Here is a 19,439-nt window from a genome sequence, read left to right on the forward strand (position 1 = left end):
GGGTTGGCGGTGGTCGGGGTCGTCGTGTCCCGGTGTCCCCCCGGTGCGTCCCGCCCCGTACCAGGTGCGGCAGTGCCGGGGTGGGGTTTGCTCCAGGCTGGGAGCCGAGGAATCGTCCCGCGGGAGCCAGAGCGTCCCGGGAAGAGCCCCGGTACCGGCACCGGCACCATGTTCTGCCGCAACCAGCGGAGCCGGGTGACCGTGGCCCGTGGCTCGGCGCTGGAGATGGAGATCCGTCGTGGCCGCTGCCGGCTCAGCCTCCTGGCCGACTCCGCGCAGGTACGGCACTGCCACCGGCACCGGCACTCGCACCGGCACACAGGCCGCGCAGGCGGGCACGGTGCCGGCAGCCGCTCCCCCGGCTCCTGGCACCCGCCGCCCTCGTCCCGCCTGTCCTGCCCGTCCCGCCGGCAGCACCGGCCGCCACCGGCCCAGCCGGGATTTCCCGCCACGCCGGCCGGCTCTCGCCCCAGCAGAGCGGGGAGCGCCCGTGCCCCCGGCGTGGCCGCCCTCGCCGCCGGCAGCGTGCCAGCCCGTCGTGGCGGACCGCAGCCCCGGCACCCCACGGCTCCCGCTGCTGCCCCGGGGGGCCTGGCCGGGCCCCGGTGCTGGGGGCTGACAAGGTGCCGGGGCGGTGGCCGCGGTGGGAGCCCCGCGTGGCGCGGCATGTGCCGGCAGCGGGCGAGGGCCGGACCTGTGCCATCGTCCCGCGGGGGCCGGGGGCTCCGCCGGTGCGGTGGCCGCAGCGGAGGGGACGAGGACGGGGGAGCGGGACCCTCACCCCCGGCCGGGCACGTGGCACGGGGTGGGGGGCCCGGTGCTGCTGGGGGGGTTCCTGGTGCGCTCGGGGGGGTCCCGGTTCCTCCGGTACCGGCTGCACATGGCGGGGGGGGGTGTCCCGGTGCACCCAGTACCAGCTCCACGTGGCGGTGGAGGTGTCCCGGTGCACACGTGGGGGGGGGTCCTGCTTCACCCGGTACCGGGCCGCACATGGCGGGGGGTCACCAGTGCGCACGGGGGGGAATCCCGGTTCTCCCGGTACCAGCTGCACTCGGAGGGGGGGTGGTCCCGCGGGGGGGTCCCGGTGCACGCAGCGACATCCTGATGCATTCAGGGGGGGGGTCCCCGGTGCACTCGGCGGGGGGGTTATCCCTCCCCTCCGCCCGCCCCGGTATCCCGGAGCCTCCGGTGCCGCCGTGGGTGGGGGCGGGCGGGGGGGGCGGCCCCTGTAAGCGGAGCCGGCGGAGGAATGGCGGGGGGGGGGGGGGGGGGGAAGGCGGGTCGGGGGCGGGCGGCCGCCGCCTTCCTGTGCGCGCCGCGGCGGAGCAGCGGAGCGGGAGCGGCGGAAGGTACCGGGAGCGCGGGGCGGGGGGCGGGGGGGGGGCTCGCGCTGCTGCGCCCACCGGGCCGGTAGGGGGCGGCGGCTGGCACCGGGTTGGGGGGGGGGGGACTCCGTCCCGGTACGGACCCCGTTCCTCCGCCTCCCCCCCCCCAACCCGGTGCCGGTGCTCCGTCCCCGCAGCCCCTATTCTGTGCCCCCCAACTTGCCTGCTGCACCCCAAACCCTGCACCCCTTGTCCCGTCCCCTCTCCCCATCCCCTGCACCCCTTATCCCATCCCTGCACCCCCTCCTCTGCACCCCAAACCCTGCACCCCTTGTCCTGGCCATGCACCCCATCCCCTGCACCCCTTCTCCCAGCCCTGCACCCCCTCCTCTGCACCCCAAACCCTGCACCCCTTGTCCTGGCCACGCACCCCATCCCCTGCACCCCTTATCCCAGCCCTGCACCCCCTCCTCTGCACCCCAAACCCTGCACCCCTTGTCCTGGCCATGCACCCCATCCCCTGCACCCCTTCTCCCAGCCCTGCACCCCCTCCTCTGCACCCCAAACCCTGCACCCCTTGTCCTGGCCACGCACCCCATCCCCTGCACCCCTTATCCCAGCCCTGCACCCCCTCCTCTGCACCCCAAACCCTGCACCCCTTGTCCTGGACACGCACCCCATCCCCTGCACCCCTTATCCCAGCCCTGCATCCCCTCCTCTGCACCCCAAACCCTGCAACCCCTTGTCCTGGCCATGCACCCCATCCCCTGCACCCCTTCTCCCAGCCCTGCACCCCCTCCTCTGCACCCCAAACCCCTGCACCCCTTGTCCTGGCCATGCACCCCATCCCCTGCACCCCTTATCCCATCCCTGCACGCCCTCCTCTGCACCCCAAACCCTGCACCCCTTGTCCCGTCCCCTCTCCCCATCCCCTGCACCCCTTATCCCATCCCTGCACCCCCTCCTCTGCACCCCAAACCCTGCACCCCTTGTCCTGGCCATGCACCCCATCCCCTGCACCCCTTATCCCATCCCTGCACGCCCTCCTCTGCACCCCAAACCCTGCACCCCTTGTTCCATCCCCCTCTCCCCATCCCCTGCACCCCTTATCCCAGCCCTGCACCCCTCCTCTGCACCCCAAACCCTGCACCCCTTGTCCTGGCCATGCACCCCATCCCTGCACCCCTTATCCCATCCCTGCACCCCTTCCTCTGCACCCCAAACCCTGCACCCCTTGTCCTGGCCACACACCCCCCCTCTTTGCACCCCATCTTGTCCCCCGCACCCCGTCCTGTCCCACATCCCCCACAGGCGCCCCTTATGCCATCCCTGTGCCCCCCCCAGCCGCCCCCGCTGCCCTTTCCCGCACAGTGTCCGGTTGTTCGGCAGTACCGGGGTGGGAGGTTTTTTTTTTGGGGGGGGGGGGCAGCCGGTACCCAGGGCAGGGGGGGGCGATGAAAGGGCCCTTTTCTCTCCGCAGCCGTAGTTGGGGGGGGGCAGAAAGACCCGACTCCTGACGGCGCTGGATGCAGTGGGGTCCACGGGCGGGGATTTGGGGTGGATGCGGGAAACCCCCCCCACCCCTCCCAGCCCCCCCAGAATAACCGGGGGGGTCCCGGTGGTCCCGATGGAGGTGGCGGGGAGGGGGGCAACGCCTTCAGATGCAGGAGAAGCTGCGGATCCTGGAAGATCTCAACATGCTCTATATCCGTCAGATCGCCATTAGCCTCCAGGTAGGAATTGGGGGACCCCCCCAGCAGGGAACCCCCGGGACCCCCTGGACCCCGGACCCCGGAACGGGGTCCGGGGGTCCAGGGGGGTCCCGGGGGTCCTGGGAAGGTGGAGAGCCCTCCCCACCCATCCTCTTCTTTGGGGGGAGCATCCCCCCGTATCCCCCGGGAGGATGGGGGGGTGGTCCTGGGGGTCGGGGGGTGGGGGGGGGCGAGTTCCCGGTTACCGCCGCCCCCCCCCCGCTGTCCGGGTTATTTATAGCAGATGGTGACGTCACTGCGGCTCCATGGGCAGGGGGCCCGGGGGGGGTGCAGGCAGCAGCCGGTACCGGAATGGAGCAGCAACCGGTACCGGCAGTGAGTTGGGGGTCTGGGGGGGGCGGGGAGGGGGTGTCCGTGGTCCTTGGGGAGGGCGGCATGGCTGGGGGGTGCCTGGCAAATCCGTGGGGCACGTGGCGGGTCCGTGGGGTACGTGATGTATCCGTGGGGCGCGTGGTGGCCCTGTGGGGTGCGCGATGTATCGGTGGGGTGCGCGGTTCCCGCGTGGGGCATGTGGCACATCCGTGGGGCACATGGCACATCCGTGGGGTGCACAGTGTATCTGTGGGGCACCTGGATCCCCCGTGGGGTGCCAGCTGTATCCATGGAGTATGTGGCGCATCCATGGGGTGCCTGCTGTATCTGTGGGGTGCGTGGTTCCCCCGTGGGGTACGTGATGTATCTGTGGGGTACATGGTTCCCCCATGGGGTACACGATGTATCTGTGGGGTGCGTGGTTCCCCCGTGGGGTACGTGATGTATCTGTGGGGTACATGGTTCCCCCATGGGGTACACGATGTATCCGTGGGGTGCGTGGTTCCCCCGTGGGGTACGTGATGTATCCGTGGGGTACGTGGTTCCCCCGTGGGGTACATGATGTATCTGTGGGGTGCGTGGTTCCCCTGTGGGTTACCTGATGTATCTGTGGGGTCCGTGGCACATCTGTGGGGTGTGTGGTGTACCCGTGGGGTGTGTCATTGCCCCATAGGGTACAAAAGGTGTATGTGTGGCAGGCGATTCCCCTATGGGGTACACGATATATTTGTGGGGTGCGTGGTCCATCCGTGGGGCGTGCGGTGTATCTGTAGGGCACGTGGTTCCCTTATGGGGTACCTGCTGTATCTGTGGGGTACGTGGTTCCCTTATGGGGTACATGATGTATCTGTGGGGTACGTGGCTGCGCCGTGGCGTACATGATGTATCTGTGGGGGATGTCGTTCCCTTATGGGGTACGTGATGAATCTGTGGGGCACGTGGTTCCCTTATGGGGTACATGATGTATCTGTGGGGTGCGTGATTCTTCATGGGGTACACGATGTATCTGTGGGGTGCGTGGCACATCTGGGGGATGTGTGGGGTATCCGTGGGGCATGTTCTTTCCCTGTGGGGCACGTGGTGTATCCGTGGGGCAGGTGGTAAATCTGTGGGGTGCGTAGCTCCTCGTGGGGTGCATGCTGTCTCTGTGGGGTGCGTGACTCCCCTGTGGGCTGGGGTGGGGGCTGTTGGGGGGTGGTGGGGCCGCAGCCCCCAGGGATGGGGGGCATTCCGGGCGGCTGTGGGGGGCCCGGGAGGGAGACCCCAAGGAGCCGGCGGCTGCGTGGCCCCGGGGGGGTGTGGGGGGGTGCAGGGTGTTTGTGTGGTGTCTGCAGCGAAGGCTGGTTTGGGGTGGGGGGGTGACAGAGGGGGTGACATGGGGACCCGCCCCCACGGGTGGGAGTGGGGTTGTGGGGGGCTGGTGAGGCCGGCCCGGGCTGGGCGCCCCGAGCTGTGCTGAGCCAGGGGTGCATGGCTGGGACCCCCCCCCAGGGGTGCATGGCTGGGACCCCCCCCAGCCAGTGTGTGCATCTGGGACCCCCCCAGGGGTGCATGGCTGGGACCCCCCCAGCCGGTGTGTGCAGCTGGGACCCCCCCAGGGGTGTGCGGCTGGGACCCCCCCAGGGGTGCATGGCTGGGACCCCCCCCAGGGGTGCATGGCTGGGACCCCCCCCAGCCGGTGTGTGCATCTGGGACCCCCCCAGGGGTGTGCGGCTGGGACCCCCCCCAACTGGTGTGTGCAGCTGGGACCCCCCCAGGGGTGCATGGCTGGGACCCCCCCAGGGGTGTGCGGCTGGGACCCCCCCAGCGGTGCATGGCTGGGGGTGGCCGGGGGGCTCCGTGGGCCCGGGGGGGGACACACACGACGTGGCAGCCCCATTCCGGGGCTGGAGACACCGAAAGTGGGGAGAGCCCCCCCCACTCCCCTGCCAGCCCTCTGCAGCCCCCCCAGCCCCCTGCCACCCCCATCCCCGTGCCCCCCCCGCCTGCAGGACACGGAGATCCAGCGGAAGATGGAGCGGGAGCTGCGGCTGCGGGAGGGGGCCTGCAAGCTGCTGGCCGCATGCAGCCGGCGGGAGCAGGCGCTGGAGGCTGCCAAGAGCCTCCTGGTCTGCAACAGCCGCGTCCTGGCCTACATGGCCGAGCTGCAGCGCAGGAAGGAGGCGCAGGTGTTGCGACGGACGGCCAGGCGGTGAGCACCCCTGGCTGGGTGGGGGGGTACGGGGGGGGGGCTGCTGGGGCACCCGTCACACCTCCCTCTGCTTCCCCCCCACCCGCAGCCCCTCGGACGCCGGCCCCACGGATGAGCGCCTGCCCTGCCGGGGCACCGTCTGCGTCTCAGGTATGGGGGGGTCCCGCCGTGCCCCCCCCGGGGTGGGGTGGGTGCGCTCAGCACCGCCGTTTGTGCACCCTCCCGTGGTGGGGGGCTGGCAGGGGGGTCCTGGGTGCAGGCAGCCGGCAAGGGGTGTCCCCATGGGGCTGTCCCGGGGGGGCTCAGCCCCCCCTCACCGCCCGCTTCCCCCCCCCCAGACCTGCGCATCCCGCTGATGTGGAAGGACACGGAGTACTTCAGGAACAAGGGAGGTGAGTGGGGGGGCGGGGGGGCAGCACAGCCCCCCCCACCCCGCGCCAGCCTCACCCCCCCTCCCCGCAGAGCTGCACCGCTGCGCCGTCTTCTGCCTGCTGCAGCTGGGGGCAGAGATCCACGACACCCCCATGGTGCTGGTGGACCGGACCCTCACCGACATCTGCTTCGAGAGCGCCGTCCTCTTGTGAGCGGGTGCACCCGGGGGGACCCCTGCCCGCCCCCCCACCACCCCGGGGGGACCCCCAGCCGGACTGGGGCTGTGGGGTGGCGCGGAGGGTCCCGGGGCGGGCGGTGGGGCAGGGAGGGGGTGTCCCCCCCGCTCCTCGGCCACCCCGCTCATCCCGTGCCCCCCCAGCTCGGAGGCCGGTCCCGACTTCGAGCTGAAAGTGGAGCTGTACAGCGCGGGGCTGGCGGGGGGGGCGGCGCAGGGCAGCACCCCCAGGAAGCTGGCCACCCGCCTCAGCACCTCCCTGGGACGCTCCGCCGGCAAGCGGGTGCGCGCCGCCATGGACGGGGGTCCCGGCAGCCCACCGGGTAACGGCGCCACCGGACCCCTCCTGCTGCCGGCCCCCAGCGTGCCGTGAGTACATCCATCCCCCCGTCCCCCCCTGTCCCCCCCCGCCCCGTCCCCGCTCCCCTCACCCGCCGTCCCCCCCAGGGGCCCCAAGTTCCACTTGCTGGCACACGCCGTCCTCTCCCTGGCCGAGGTGCAGGACGGCTTCCGCACCCACGACCTCGCCATCGCCAGCAACGGTGAGCGCGCGGCGCGGCGCGGCACAGGCAGTGGGGCTGGGGGCCTGGCGGCAGCGGGGGGGGGAGAGGGATATGGGGTGGCGTGTGGTCCTGGGGGGGTTGGGGGAGAGGGGGATCAGGGGAGTGGTGGGGTGAGAGGGAGGGGTCCGGGGGTCCCAGCTGGTTCGGAGGGGAGAGGAGCCGGGGGGGGGACAGAGGGGTCTGGGGGTGAGACGAGTCGGGGGGGCCCAGCAGGGTGGGGAGAGGGGTCTGGGGGCTTGGCACGGCGGGAGGTGCGGAAGCCCTGGTGGGATCGGTGGGGAGACGGGTCTGGGGTCCCAGCAGGGCAGGGAGGGGGGTGCCGGGGGGGGGTCCGTGCCCCGGCGCCCCAGGCGAGCGTGCCCCCCCCCAGAGGAGAGCTCCTTCTGGCTGCCCCTCTACGGCAGCATGTGTTGCCGCCTGGCTGCCCAGCCCCGCTGCATGGCCGCCCCGGTGACGAGCGGCTTCCTCCGGCTGCAGGTGAGCCGGGGACGGGGACGGGGACGGGTGGTGGCACGAACCCGCCGGCTCCGGGCAGTTCCTGGCAGCGGGCTCTGGACTGTCGCGGTGATGGAGACCGGGGGACCCCCGTGCTGGGGAGGGGGCTGCCCCTGTCCCTCCGCACTGGGCAGGCGATGGGGTGCGGTGGGGCGGGGGGTCCTGGGCATGACCCTGGGGGGGGCCGGGGCGGCGCGGTGCCCGCCGCTGCCCACCGGTGACGGTGCCGGCTCCACGGGCAGCAGCCGGGGGCCGATGCGCAGAGCGGGGCCCGTCTGTACTGCGTCCTGCGCGGCACCGACCTCCTCTGCTACCACGACCCCGGCGAGGCCGAGGCCGGGCTGGAGCCGGCTCTCACCATCGCCGTCAACAAGGTACAACCGGGACGGGGGGTCTGGGGGGGGCTGTGGGGGGCTGCGGGGGCTGAGGACCGCTGCTGCCGCCGCAGGAGACACGCATCCGCGCGACGGAGCGGGAGGGGCGCGGGCAGCCCCACGGCAATGGCCGTCACCAACCGCTACGGCGGCGAGGAGGTGACCCACACGCTGCTGGCCGAGAGCCGCGCCGAGGCGCAGCGATGGATGGAGGCCTTCTGGCAGCACTTCTACGACATGAGTGAGCGCGGGCGGGACCCCCATCCCGGCGGGACTCCCATCCTGGCGGGACCCCCTTCCCCGCGGGACCCCCGTCCCGGCGCTGCTGACCGCGCCGTGCCCCCAGGTCAGTGGAAGCAGTGCTGCGACGAGCTGATGAGGATCGAGGTGCCGCCGCCGCGCCGGCCGCCCGCCGTGCTGCCCCGGCAAGGCTCGCTCTACCACGAGATGGGTGAGTGCCGGGGCCGGGGGGGGGGCCGGGGGGGGCTCTGCCTCTGTCTCCCTCCTCTCTGCTCTCCGCTAACCTGTCGCCGGGCGGCCCCGTCCTCGCCGCCCCGGCACCTCCCTAACGCTGCTGTTCTCTCCACTGCCCCTCTGTCCCCTCTCTGTCCCCCCCACCCCTGTCTGTCCCCCCTCCTGCCTCTCTCTGTCCCCTCTTGCTCCTCTCTGTCCCCCCCGTCTCTCTCTGTCCCCCCCGCTCCGGCGCTCCAGCCCTGCCTGGCCCGGCCGTGCCCCCCTCCGCCTGCGAAGGGCTCCTGCTGCAGGATAACGCCGTCTCGGCGGAGATCCGGGCTCTGCTCTCCTCCTATTACAGCGACAGGTGACGGGCGGGGGGCCGGCGGGGTGAGCCCACCGCCCCACGGCCCGTTGGCACCGCTGGGACGGCCGTGGGGATGGCCCGGCCATGGGGCACGTCCTGGCTGTCCCAGTCGCGGGGCATGGCCCGGCCACCCCGGTTGTGGGGCACGTCCTGGCTGCCCCGGCTCCGGTGCATGTCCTGGTTCTAGGGTGTATCCCAGCTGTCCCAGCCACAGGACACGTCCCGCTTGCCCTGGCCCCGATGCACATCCCAGCCATGGGGCACATCCCAGCTGTCCCGGCTCCGGTGCACGTGCTGGCCATGGGGCACATCCCGGCCCCCCTGGCCACGGGACATGTCCCGGCTGCCCCGGCTCCGGTGCATGTCCTGGTTCTAGGGTGTATCCCAGCTGTCCCAGCCACAGGACACGTCCCGCTTGCCCTGGCCCCGATGCACATCCCAGCCATGGAGCACATCCCAGCTGTCCCAGCTCCGGTGCACATGCTGGCCATGGGGCACATCCCGGCCCCCCTGGCCACGGGACGTGTCCCGGCTGCCCCGGCTCCGGTGCATGTCCTGGCCCGAGGGCACATCCCGGCTGTCCCAGCCATGGGACACATCCCTCTTGCCCTGGCCCCGATGCACATCCCAACCAGGGGGCACATCCCGGCCTTCCCAGCTGTGGGGCACGTCCCGGCCATGGGACATGTCCCACTTGCCCTGGCCCCAATGCACATAGCAGCTGTGGGGCACGTCCCGGCTGCCCCGGCTCCGGTGCACGTGCTGGCCATGGGGCACATCCCAGCCCCGCTGGCCACGGGACATGTCCCGGCTGCCCCGGCTCCGGTGCATGTCCTGGCCCGAGGGTGTATCCCAGCTGTGCCAGCCACGGGATATGTCCCACTTGCCCTGGCCCCGATGCACATCGCAGCCGTGGGGCACAGCCCAGCCATGGGGCACAGCCCAGCCATGGGGCACATCCCGGCTGCCTTGGCTGTGGAACGTGTCCCTGCTGCCCCGGCGCACATCCCGGCCCCCCGGCCGTGGGGCACGTCCCTGCGCGGTCGCCCCAGCCGCCCCGTCCGGGCCCCGCGGTGCGGGAGCAGGGTGGGGGTCCGGGGGGGTCCGCCTGACCCCCTCTTTTCCCCGCAGCTATTGATCCGGCCGACGACATCGAGGCGGTGACGGACATCCTGACGCGGCGGACGGTGGGCCAGGTGCCGGGGACCCCCCCGTGGCTCTCCCTCTTCGAGGGGCCCCCCCCCGCGTGCCCCCCCCCTCGGCCGGGCGGGCAGCCCCAGCCCCCCCACCCGCCGCCCCTGGGGCCGTCCCCGCACCCTCTCCCTCGACGCCAAGCTCAGCACCCTGAAGGGGCGGGGGGCCCGGCGGGCGGCCCCCCCCTCGCCCCCCGGCTCCGGCTCCTCCAGCAGCGGCAGCAGCAGCCCAGCGGCGGAGCACGACCCCCCCGCGCCCCCCGGCCCCCTCCAGTCCCGGGTCTGAGCCCGGGGACCCCTGGGACCCTGGAGGTGGGGGACCCCCCCCTGCAGCCCCCAGGGCGGCCGTGGAGGGGTGACACCGCGGGGGGGCCTGCCCTGGGTGGGGGGGGCCCTCCCAGCTTCTTTTTTGGGGAGAAACTGGAATTTCTGCCACCCTGTGCCGGGGGAGGGGGCGTGGGAGCAGGGTGGGCTCAGGGCTGACCCCTGCCAAAGTGTGGGGGGGGGGCTGTCCCCCCCCTCCATTGCAAGGTGGGTGCTGGGGTTCCCCCCCCACCCCAGGGTGGGTGCTCAGGGCAAACCCCCACGTAGAGGGGGTGCGGGTCTAACCCGGGGGGTGCGCAGGGACCCCCCAGCTCTGCTTTCCCTCACCTCTAACCCCGCTGCCACCCCCCACCTACCACCCTTCCCGGGGGGGGGGGCAGCACCCCCCGGCAGGGACAGCCCTGGCCCCCCCCGGGCCGGGGACCCAAAGCTGCCACCTCATTAATATGCATTAAAATTTATTTAACAGCTGCTGTGTGTGATTGGGGGGACTGGGGGGGGTCCGTGCCCTCCCCCCAGCCTCCCGGGGGGGGGTCCATGCCCCTCCCCTATTCTGTGGTGCCACGGGGAGGGGGGGGGGGCGAGGGCTGGGGGTGCCAGCTGCCTGCCAAAGCTGATTATTGGGGTACAAATGGGGGGGGGGCTGCAGCCGCAGCCCTGGGTCTTGGGGTGACTGGGGGGGGGCTGTGCTGTGGGAAGGGTCTGCGATGTGCGGCGAGGGGGTGTCGGGGGGGGGGGCAGGACTGGTGGCCGTGGTGCCATACGGATGTCCCCCCCCCAAGGGGCTGCAGGGACCCCCATCCACGGCTACACGGCGTGGGGGGAGAGGTCCTCGTCCTCGGCGGGGGGGCTGGTGCCCCCCGGCAGCTGCGGGTGGGGGGCGTCACGGGCCAGCAGCAGGGCGAAGCCTGGGCAGAGAGAGGGGGGGGGCTGAGCCCGGCGGGGGGGGGCACAGGGGGGTACAGGGGTGGGGGGGAGGTAAGGGGGGGGTACCTGGCTTGGGTTTGTGCAGGGGCTGTGGCGGGAAGATGCTGTCGCTGGGCTCGTCCCCCTGCAAGATGGGGGGGGCCCTGAGGGGTCCCCGTGACCCCCAGCCATGCCTGTCCCCCCCCCCAGGGGACACCCCCCCAGCCCCATCGCCTGGCCCTGCCCGCAGCCCCATCCTGCCCCCCAGCCCTGTCCCCCACCCTGTGCCCCCCAAGCTCAGCCTCCAGTTCTGTCCCATGTCCCCCCCCCCGAACCAGCCCCCCGTATTGTCCCCCACCTGCCCCCTCCCAACCATGGCCCCCAGTCCCAAAACCATCCTCCCCATCCACAGCCCCCAGCCCCGTCCCCCCCCCCGCCCCACGCGACCCCCAGCCCCACGCCGCCACGGCCGGTACTGTACCTCCCCTGGGGGGGGTCCCCGCTCCCAGGGGGCCGGCCAGCCCCCCTGCTCGTGGCCCCCGATGCCGTTGTGCCCCGAGTCGCCCTGGGCCAGCTCCTGCCCCACGCGCCCTATGGGGAGAAGGGCAGGCTGAGCCCCACACCAGACCCGCTGCCCAGGCAGGGGTCCGGGGTGTGGGACCCCCCCCAGCCCCACGGGGGGGTCCCAACCACCCACCTGGCTGTGGTCCCTGGGCGGCCAGGCAGGGAAGGGCCGGATCCTGTGCCAGGCTGGGGGGGCTGCGCGGGGGGGTCCCAGCCTGGGACGTGGGGGCAGGAGCCAGCCCGGGCAGGGGGGACACCCCCAGGGGGCTCGGGACCCCCTCGCCCGGCCCCACCGGCAGCCCCTGAGACCCACATGCCGGGGGGCTGGGGAGGGGATAGGTGTCCGGGGGGGGTCCGTCCTCATCCTGGAGGGTGCTGGGGGGGCTGGGGGGAGGCAGAGTCACGGCCGCCTCGGTGCCCGGGGGGGGCTGCCAGGGGGGGTTGCCAGGGGACCCGAGCCCGGGAGTGCTGCGGGGGGGCAGGGGCTCTGCCCCACAAGTGCTGTCAGGGGACCCCGACCCGGGGGGGGCAGGGGGGCACCCCGTCCTGGGGGGACTGGCGGGGGGCAGGGGCCCTGGCCCAGGCATGGTGGGGGGGGGGCCTGCCCCTGCCCCCACCGGGCTGGGGGGCCCCCAGGGGGCACAGGGAGGGGGGGGTGCTGGCCCTGTGGGGCTGGCCAGAGGGGGGGCCCCTGCCCCCACAGGGCTGGGGGGGCTCTCCAGAGTGGCACAGGGAGGGGGCCTTGTCCCTATGGGGCTGGTGGCATGGGGGGGCCCTGCCCTGGCTGGGCTGGGGGGGGTCCCCAGGGTGGCACAGGGAGGGGTCCCTCTCCCCGTGGGGCTGGCGGGGGTCCCAGTGGTGGCACAGGGAGGGGTCCCCGTCCCCATGGGGCTGGGGGGGGTCCCCAGGGTGGCACAGGGAGGGGTCCCTCTCCCAGTGGGGCTGGTGGGGGTCCCGGTGGTGGCACACTGAGGGGTCCCCGTCGCCATGGGGCTGGTGGGGGTCCCGTTCCCCATGGGGCTGGTGGGGGTCCCCAGGGTGGCACAGGGAGGGGTCCCTCTCCCCATGGGGCTGGGGGGGGTCCCGGTGGTGGCACACTGAGGGGTCCCGGTCGCCATGGGGCTGGTGGGGGTCCCGTTCCCCATGGGGCTGGTGGGGGTCCCCAGGGTGGCACAGGGAGGGGTCCCTTTCCCCGTGGGGCTGGTGGGGAGGGGAGGCTGGGGTCGGCGGGGGCTGGGGGGGGCCGCAGCGGGGAACGCCCCATGGTGGAGGGGTCCGGGCGAGGGCGGGGGGTCCGGCCGGCGGAAGATGAAGGCCGACTCCGTCAGGCTGCGCTGGTACCGCAGGAATGGCCGCCGGGCACCTGGGGCACGGGGTGGGGGGGTCAGCAGCCGGCCCTGCCAGCCCTGGGGGGCAGCGACCCCCACCGCTGCCCCGTGCCCCACGACGGGCAGCGTCCACGCACCCGGGCCCGTCACCGTCACCCCCCACCGTGGGGGCACCTACCGGGCTTGGTGCCGAGGGGGGCGGCGGGCAGCGGGGTGCCAGAGGTGGACCCCGAGCGCTCCCGCTGCCGGAAGAAATCCCGCGGGTTCTGCGAGCGCTGGGAGACCAGGACGGCCGCCTCCTGCCAGCACCCAGAGACCCGTCAGCGGGGCCACGGCGGAGCCCACTTGGCCCCACGGCGCAGCCACGCGCACCGCGGCACGGCCGGGGGCACGCGGGGTGGGACGGGGCGCTCGGCCCCGGCACTCACGGCCGCCTTCTCGATGGACTCGCTGCGCCGGCTGCGGTCCCGCATGGCCTCCTCGTGCTCCCGCTGCTGCTGCTCCTGCGGGGACAGAGCACGGCCGGGCAGCCCACGGCCCCCCCAGACCCCCAACCCGGCCGCCCCGCTCACCCATCGGCCGCCCCGCTCACCCATCGCGCCTTCTCCTTCCTCCGCTCCTCCGCCTCCAGCCGCGCCTGCTCCTTCCTGCGAGGGCAGGGAGCGTCAGGGGGGCACGGGGGGAGCAGCCGTGGGGCGCAGGAGCCTCTGGGTCCTGCTGTGGGTCTCTGTGCTCAGAGCCACGGGGGGTGGGGGGCACTGGGATGGGGAAGCTGGGGGTCCCACCGTGGGTGCCTGTGGCGGGACCCCCCCATGGGGCTGGGAGCACTGTGGGGTGCCGGGAGCTGTGGGTCCCACCACGGGAACCCATGGCGAAAGCGCTGATGGGGCTGGGGACACTGTGGGGTGCAGGGGGTGGGGGGTCCCACCGTGGGTGCCTGTGGCGGGAGCCCGCATGGGGCTGGGGGCACTGTGGGGTGCAGGGGGTGGGGGGTCCCACCACGGGAACCCATGGCGAAAGCGCCGATGGGGCTGGGGGCACTGTGGGGTGCAGGGGGTGAGGGGTCCCGCCGTGGGTGCCTGTGGCGGGAGCTCCCATGGGGCTGGGGGCACTGTGGGGTGCAGGGAATCCCACCATGGGTGCCTGTGGCGGGACCCCCCATGTTGCTGGGTGCGCTGTGGGGTGCAGGGAGCTGTGGGTCCCACCACGGGAACCCATGGCGAAAGCGCCGATGGGGCTGGGGGCACTGTGGGGTGCAGGGGGCTGTGGGTGCCACCGTGGGCGCCCGTGGCGGGTTCGGGCTGGTGGGCTCCGACCCACACCCCCGCCCTCACCGCTGCTCCTCGATCATCCGCTCCCTCTCCCTGAAGCGGAGCTCGCGCTCGGCCGCCTCCCGCCTCTCCTCCTCCATCCGCTCCCGCTCCCAGCGCTTGCGCTCCTCCATCGCCCGCCGCCGCTCCTCCTCCTTGCGCTGCTCCTCCTCGCGCTGCGGCCGCACCGCGCTCAGCACCAGCACCCTCGCCGGCCTCGGCACTGGGCTCGGCACCGGGACCCCCGCCGGGCTCAGTCCCCGGCACCCCCATGGCGCGAGCCAGCAGCCGCGACCCCGGTCATGGGGATGCCGAGGGGTGTCGTAGGGGACGCACGCGGCACCCGTGCCCACCCGCGCCCCCCACCCCTCACCTCGGCCTGGGCCCAGAAGGAGTCCCGCTTGGTGCGGCGGATCTCCAGCGCCGGGTTGGTCTTGCGGTAGTTGGTGCCCTGCGGGGACCGAGACGGGGTCTCGGGGCAGGACCCCTGGGGCCCCCCCAGCCAGGGACCCCCGGGAGGGCACCGGGAAGGGCGGTGGGTGCCCTCCTGGCCGGACCCCATCCCTGCGGGCATGTCACCCCCCCGGACCCCCCACTCACCACCAGTTCCTGGGCATCTGGGGGGGGCACCCTCCTGGCGAGGGTGGGGGCGGCGGCGGGGGCCAGCTGTGCCAACGCTCGGCTCAGCCCCTCCTGCGTCACCTCCTCGGCGCGGCGGGCGCTCAGCACCACGCTGGCCTCCTGCCGCCGAGACGGGACGGCGTCATCCCCCCCCCTCCCGAGCACCCACGGCCCCCCCCCATGCTCCCCCCCCCCCCCCCCCCCGGGATGGATTTGCAGCCTCCCCAGGGAATCCTGGCGCCATTCCCTTGCAGGCGCTCGCTGGCTCCAGATGCGGGGCCGGATCCAGATGTGGGGGCCAGATCCAGATGCGGAGCCGGATCCAGATATAGGACCCAGCCGGATCACTGGGGGCTGGGATATGGGAGCGGGGCGCTGGGGGGGGCAGGACCCCACCAAGCAAGGGCAGGGTCTGGCCGGGGGGGGGCAGGGAGCCCAACCACAACTCCGGCTCGTCGGCCAAGGCTGGGAACTGGGAACGGCGGCGTCTGAGTCAGCAGAGCCAGGAATGCACCCGGCGCAGCAAGCAAAGGTCGGGGCTGGCCGGGCTGGGCCAGGGGACACGGGGGGGGGACACGGGACCCAGTCCCTCCCCTTTGGGGGCCGGGGTTGGGGACTGGTCCCGTGCCCCCCCCCAACTCACCCTAAAGAAGTCTCTGATGGCGGGCAGGTGCCCGGCACACGCCTCACGTTGGGACTCCGGTGTCTTCTCCCCGACCTGGCACCGGCACGCACCGCTTAGGCTGGACGTCCCTGTCCCCCGGGACCCCGGGTAGGATGCTCGGAGCCCCCCCGACCCCCCCCCCTCCGCCAAGCCCTGTACTCACCCAGCTGATGAGGACGATGCGGTGAGCGCCGGTGCCGGGGTCTGGGACGCGGCACAGCCCGTACATGATGCTGGTGCTGGAGAACTTTTCGGCAAGCTCATCCGGACCCCCGGCTGTGCAAGGAGAGGGTGGTCGGGCGGGGTGGGTGCAGTGGGACCCCCCCGTTCAGCGTGGCTCCCCTGTTACCTCCGGAGTCCAGCAGCTTGAGGTCATGGTGCTTCTCGTAGGCAAAGACGGCCCTGGGGGGGGGACGGGGGTCAGGGTCGGGGGGGGCAGTGGAGCAGCACGGGCAGCTGCCATCGTCCCCGTCACAAGGTCACCCGTGGCAGGCAGCATGGCCACCCGGATGTCCCCGGCTGCAGCAGGCGGTGGCCACTGACCCGCAACGCCGGCCGGTGGGTGACCCCCCCGGGGCAGTGGGGCTGGTGGCAGCGGCTCTGCCGGGGGAGGGAGCCAGGAGCTGCCCCGGGGGGAGCTTGGGGGGCCCGGGGGGAGGCAGCCTGGGGACCTGCCCGCCCGGGGGCACCCCCTGTGCCCCCCCCCCCCAGTGCTACCCGCCCAGGCTGAATTCGTGGAAGTGCCGCCGGCAGCATCCGCCCCGGGGACAATGGGGCTGCGGGAAGCGCCGCAGCGGCACAGCCCCCCCCAGCCCCCCGGGTTGCCCCCGGCCCAAGCCCCTCAGGGCGATGCCGGTGTTGCCCAGCACCGGGCTGGCACCGCACACGGTGCCCGGGACCCCTGCCACCGGCCAGGCAGACCCCGACCCGCTGGCCTCTGCCTGCCCCGTCCTCCCCGGAGAGGGGGGGAGCAGCCCCGGCCCCCCGGCTGTGCCGGGACCCCCTGCCCAGAGCTGGGGGACCAGGGGGGCTCTGGGGCTGGGGACCCCTTGCTGGCAGGGGCCCTGGCCGGGCATTCCCCGCCGGCTCTGCCGCCTCTTTGTCTCCGCATGGCTCCGATTACACACGCATGTGGCCGCATGCTGCGCTCTGCGCCGGCCGGGACACGGCATGGCTCCGGGAGCACGCGTGCAGCGTGGCATGGCATGGCAGGGCATATCACGGTACAGCGTGGCACTGCATGGTATGGCACGGCACACCATGGCATGGCACAGCTTGGCAAGACATGGCAGGGCGTGCTGGCTGCAGGCGGCAGGCCTGGCTGGCGGCAGGAACAGGCGCTGGAGCTGGGCCGGCCGAGCTCCGGCACCGCGGCACGCCGGCTGGGACAGTGGTTCGGGGGCAGAGGGCAGCGCCTGGGCGGCCGGTGGCCTTGCGGCCGAGCCGAGCGTGCCGCCGCAGGGCCCGCAGGCGAGGGGCGGCTGAGGGTGCCGGTGCAGCTCCGGTGCCGTTACCCCCTGTCCCGCCACCGCCGCCTGCCCCGGGCCGTGCCGGTGGTGTCAGCCTGGCGGGGCGAGGCCGCATCGGCCCGGGCGCTGGTTTCGGGGGGAAGCCGGTTCCCGCTCTGCGCCCGCGGCACTGCCACGGGACCGTCCCGGCACAGGCGCCCAGCCCCGGTGGGACCGGGGACCCCCAGGCCCCGGGGGCAGGACAGGACCCCGCTCACCCCGCGGGGGAGGGGGGGGGCAGCCGCGCACCCCCTCCAGGCGTGGGGCGCAGCCGGGCGGGGCACCCCGCCCGCCCCCGGCACCCCTGGGTGCCCCCGGCTCCTGCCCCCGCCCCGGCACACCCGGGGGCAGCGGCCGGTGCCGGGGCTCGGCTGCCCCCCCCCGCCCCCCGGTGCAGCCCCCCCCCCCGCGCCGTGCCCCGGGCGGCGGCGCCGCTCCCAACCCGGCGGCGGCGGCGGCACCGGGCGGGGCGGGGCGGCACCGGGCGCCCGGTTCCCAGCGCGGCTCGGCGGGCGGGGCTCAGCCCCGGGACCGCGGGCCCGTCCCGGCACCCCCCGCCCCGCGTCCCCGCCGGGACCCCCCTGCGCCCCGGCCCCCCCCCCCCCCCCCCGGTGCCGGTGCCGGTGCCGGTGCCCGGTGCGTCTCGGACCTTCCCCCCCGCCCGCGCCCCGCTGAGCTCGGAGCCGCCGCCCGCCCTGCCTGTGCCCGTTCCCGTTCCCGTTCCCGTTCCCGTTCCCGGTCCCGGTGCCCGGCGCACGGTACCCCGCGCCCGCTCCCGGTCCCCGCGCCCGCTCCCGGTGCCGGTGCCGTCCCCCGCCTCACCAGTTGGTCCCGGCCCGGGGGTTGCCCACGTCCTCCTTGGCCGCCAGCAGCGCCAGCCGGTGCCGCTCCAGCCCCGGGGCCGCCATCCCGCGCCCGCCGCCCCTGCGCCCGCCCCGCCCCCGCCCCGACGCCCACGGGCGGGACCGGGCGGCACCGGGCGGGGCGGCGGCGGCGGCGGCGCCGGGCGGGCGGGGCGGGGGGGGCGCGGGGCGCTGCCGGGGGCCGCCGCCCGGGAGCAACCGGGGCCGCCGGGACAGGCGGGACAGGCGGGACAGGCGGCACGGGGACGCGCTGCGTCCCAGCGGGACGTGGGTGCTGTGCAGGGTCTCACCAGGACGTGGGTGCTGTGCAGGGTCCCGTGCTGGGACATGGGTGCAGGTCCCAGCGTCCCCCATCAAGACGTGGGTGCTGTGTGGGATCCTGCGGCGGGACGTGGGTGCTGTGCAGGGTCCCGTGCTGGGACATGGGTGCAGGTCCCAGCGTCCCCCATCAAGACGTGGGTGCTGTGTGGGATCCTGCAGCGGGACGTGGGTGCTGTGCAGGGTCCCGTGCTGGGACATGGGTGCAGGTCCCAGCGTCCCCCATCAAGACGTGGGTGCTGTGTGGGATCCTGCGGCGGGACGTGGGTGCTGTGCAGGGTCCCGTGCTGGGACATGGGTGCAGGTCCCAGCGTCCCCCATCAAGACGTGGGTGCTGTGTGGGATCCTGCAGCGGGACGTGGGTGCTGTGCAGGGTCCCGTGCTGGGACATGGGTGCAGGTCCCAGCGTCCCCCATCAAGACGTGGGTGCTGTGTGGGATCCTGCAGTGGGACGTGGGTGCTGTGCAGGGTCTCACCCGGACGTGGGTGCTGTGCAGGGTCTCACCAGGACGTGGGTGCTGTGCAGGGTCCCGTGCTGGGACATGGGTGCAGGTCCCAGCGTCCCCCATCAAGACGTGGGTGCTGTGTGGGATCCTGCGGCGGGACGTGGGTGCTGTGCAGGGTCCCGTGCTGGGACATGGGTGCAGGTCCCAGCGTCCCCCATCAAGACGTGGGTGCTATGTGGGATCCTGCAGTGGGACGTGGGTGCTGTGCAGGGTCTCACCCGGACGTGGGTGCTGTGCAGGGTCTCACCAGGACGTGGGTGCTGTGCAGGGTCCCGTGCTGGGACATGGGTGCAGGTCCCAGCGTCCCCCATCAAGACGTGGGTGCTGTGTGGGATCCTGCAGCGGGACGTGGGTGCTGTGCAGGGTCCCGTGCTGGGACACGGGTGCAGGTCCCAGCGTCCCCCATCAAGACGTGGGTGCTGTGTGGGATCCTGCAGCGGGACGTGGGTGCTGTGCAGGGTCCCGTGCTGGGACACGGGTGCAGGTCCCAGCGTCCCCCATCAAGACGTGGGTGCTGTGTGGGATCCTGCAGCGGGACGTGGGTGCTGTGCAGGGTCCCGTGCTGGGACATGGGTGCAGGTCCCAGCGTCCCCCATCAAGACGTGGGTGCTGTGTGGGATCCTGCAGTGGGACGTGGGTGCTGTGCAGGGTCTCACCGGGACGTGGGTGCTGTGCAGGGTCCCGTGCTGGGACATGGGTGCAGGTCCCAGCATCCCCCATCAAGACGTGGGTGCTGTGTGGGATCCTGCAGCGGGACGTGGGTGCTGTGCAGGGTCTCACCCGGACGTGGGTGCTGTGCAGGGTCCCGTGCTGGGACATGGGTGCAGGTCCCAGGGTCCCACACCAAGATGTGGGTGCAGTGTAGGATCCTGCAC

General features: G+C 73.7%; 2 protein-coding genes across 2 annotated transcripts; one reads left to right on the forward strand and one right to left on the reverse strand.

The window, feature by feature from the left end:
- The first annotated feature begins 168 nt into the window (after positions 1-168).
- On the forward strand, positions 169-8,463 carry RTKN (rhotekin). The gene is given in 13 exon segments (XM_059817916.1): positions 169-279; positions 5,401-5,600; positions 5,689-5,750; positions 5,939-5,992; positions 6,063-6,180; positions 6,352-6,576; positions 6,655-6,749; positions 7,141-7,247; positions 7,508-7,639; positions 7,714-7,736; positions 7,738-7,880; positions 7,986-8,090; positions 8,351-8,463. Coding segments are annotated over 13 exon segments (1,488 nt in total).
- Positions 8,464-10,783: 2,320 nt separating this feature from the next.
- Positions 10,784-17,785, reverse strand: LOC132317043 (drebrin-like). The gene is made up of 14 exons (XM_059817830.1): positions 17,700-17,785; positions 15,719-15,771; positions 15,533-15,645; positions 15,349-15,423; positions 14,685-14,825; positions 14,458-14,535; positions 14,109-14,260; positions 13,367-13,421; positions 13,203-13,277; positions 12,953-13,073; positions 11,760-12,809; positions 11,364-11,473; positions 10,970-11,027; positions 10,784-10,884 (listed from the first exon to the last, which is right to left on the reverse strand). The coding sequence occupies exons 1-14, from the start codon at positions 17,783-17,785 to the stop codon at positions 10,784-10,786; spliced, it is 2,268 nt and encodes a 755-aa protein (XP_059673813.1).
- Between the last annotated feature and the right edge of the window lie 1,654 nt (positions 17,786-19,439).

The sequence above is a fragment of the Gavia stellata genome, chromosome 5 (genome assembly GCF_030936135.1).
Source record: "Gavia stellata isolate bGavSte3 chromosome 5, bGavSte3.hap2, whole genome shotgun sequence".
Classification (NCBI taxonomy): Eukaryota; Metazoa; Chordata; class Aves; order Gaviiformes; family Gaviidae; genus Gavia; species Gavia stellata.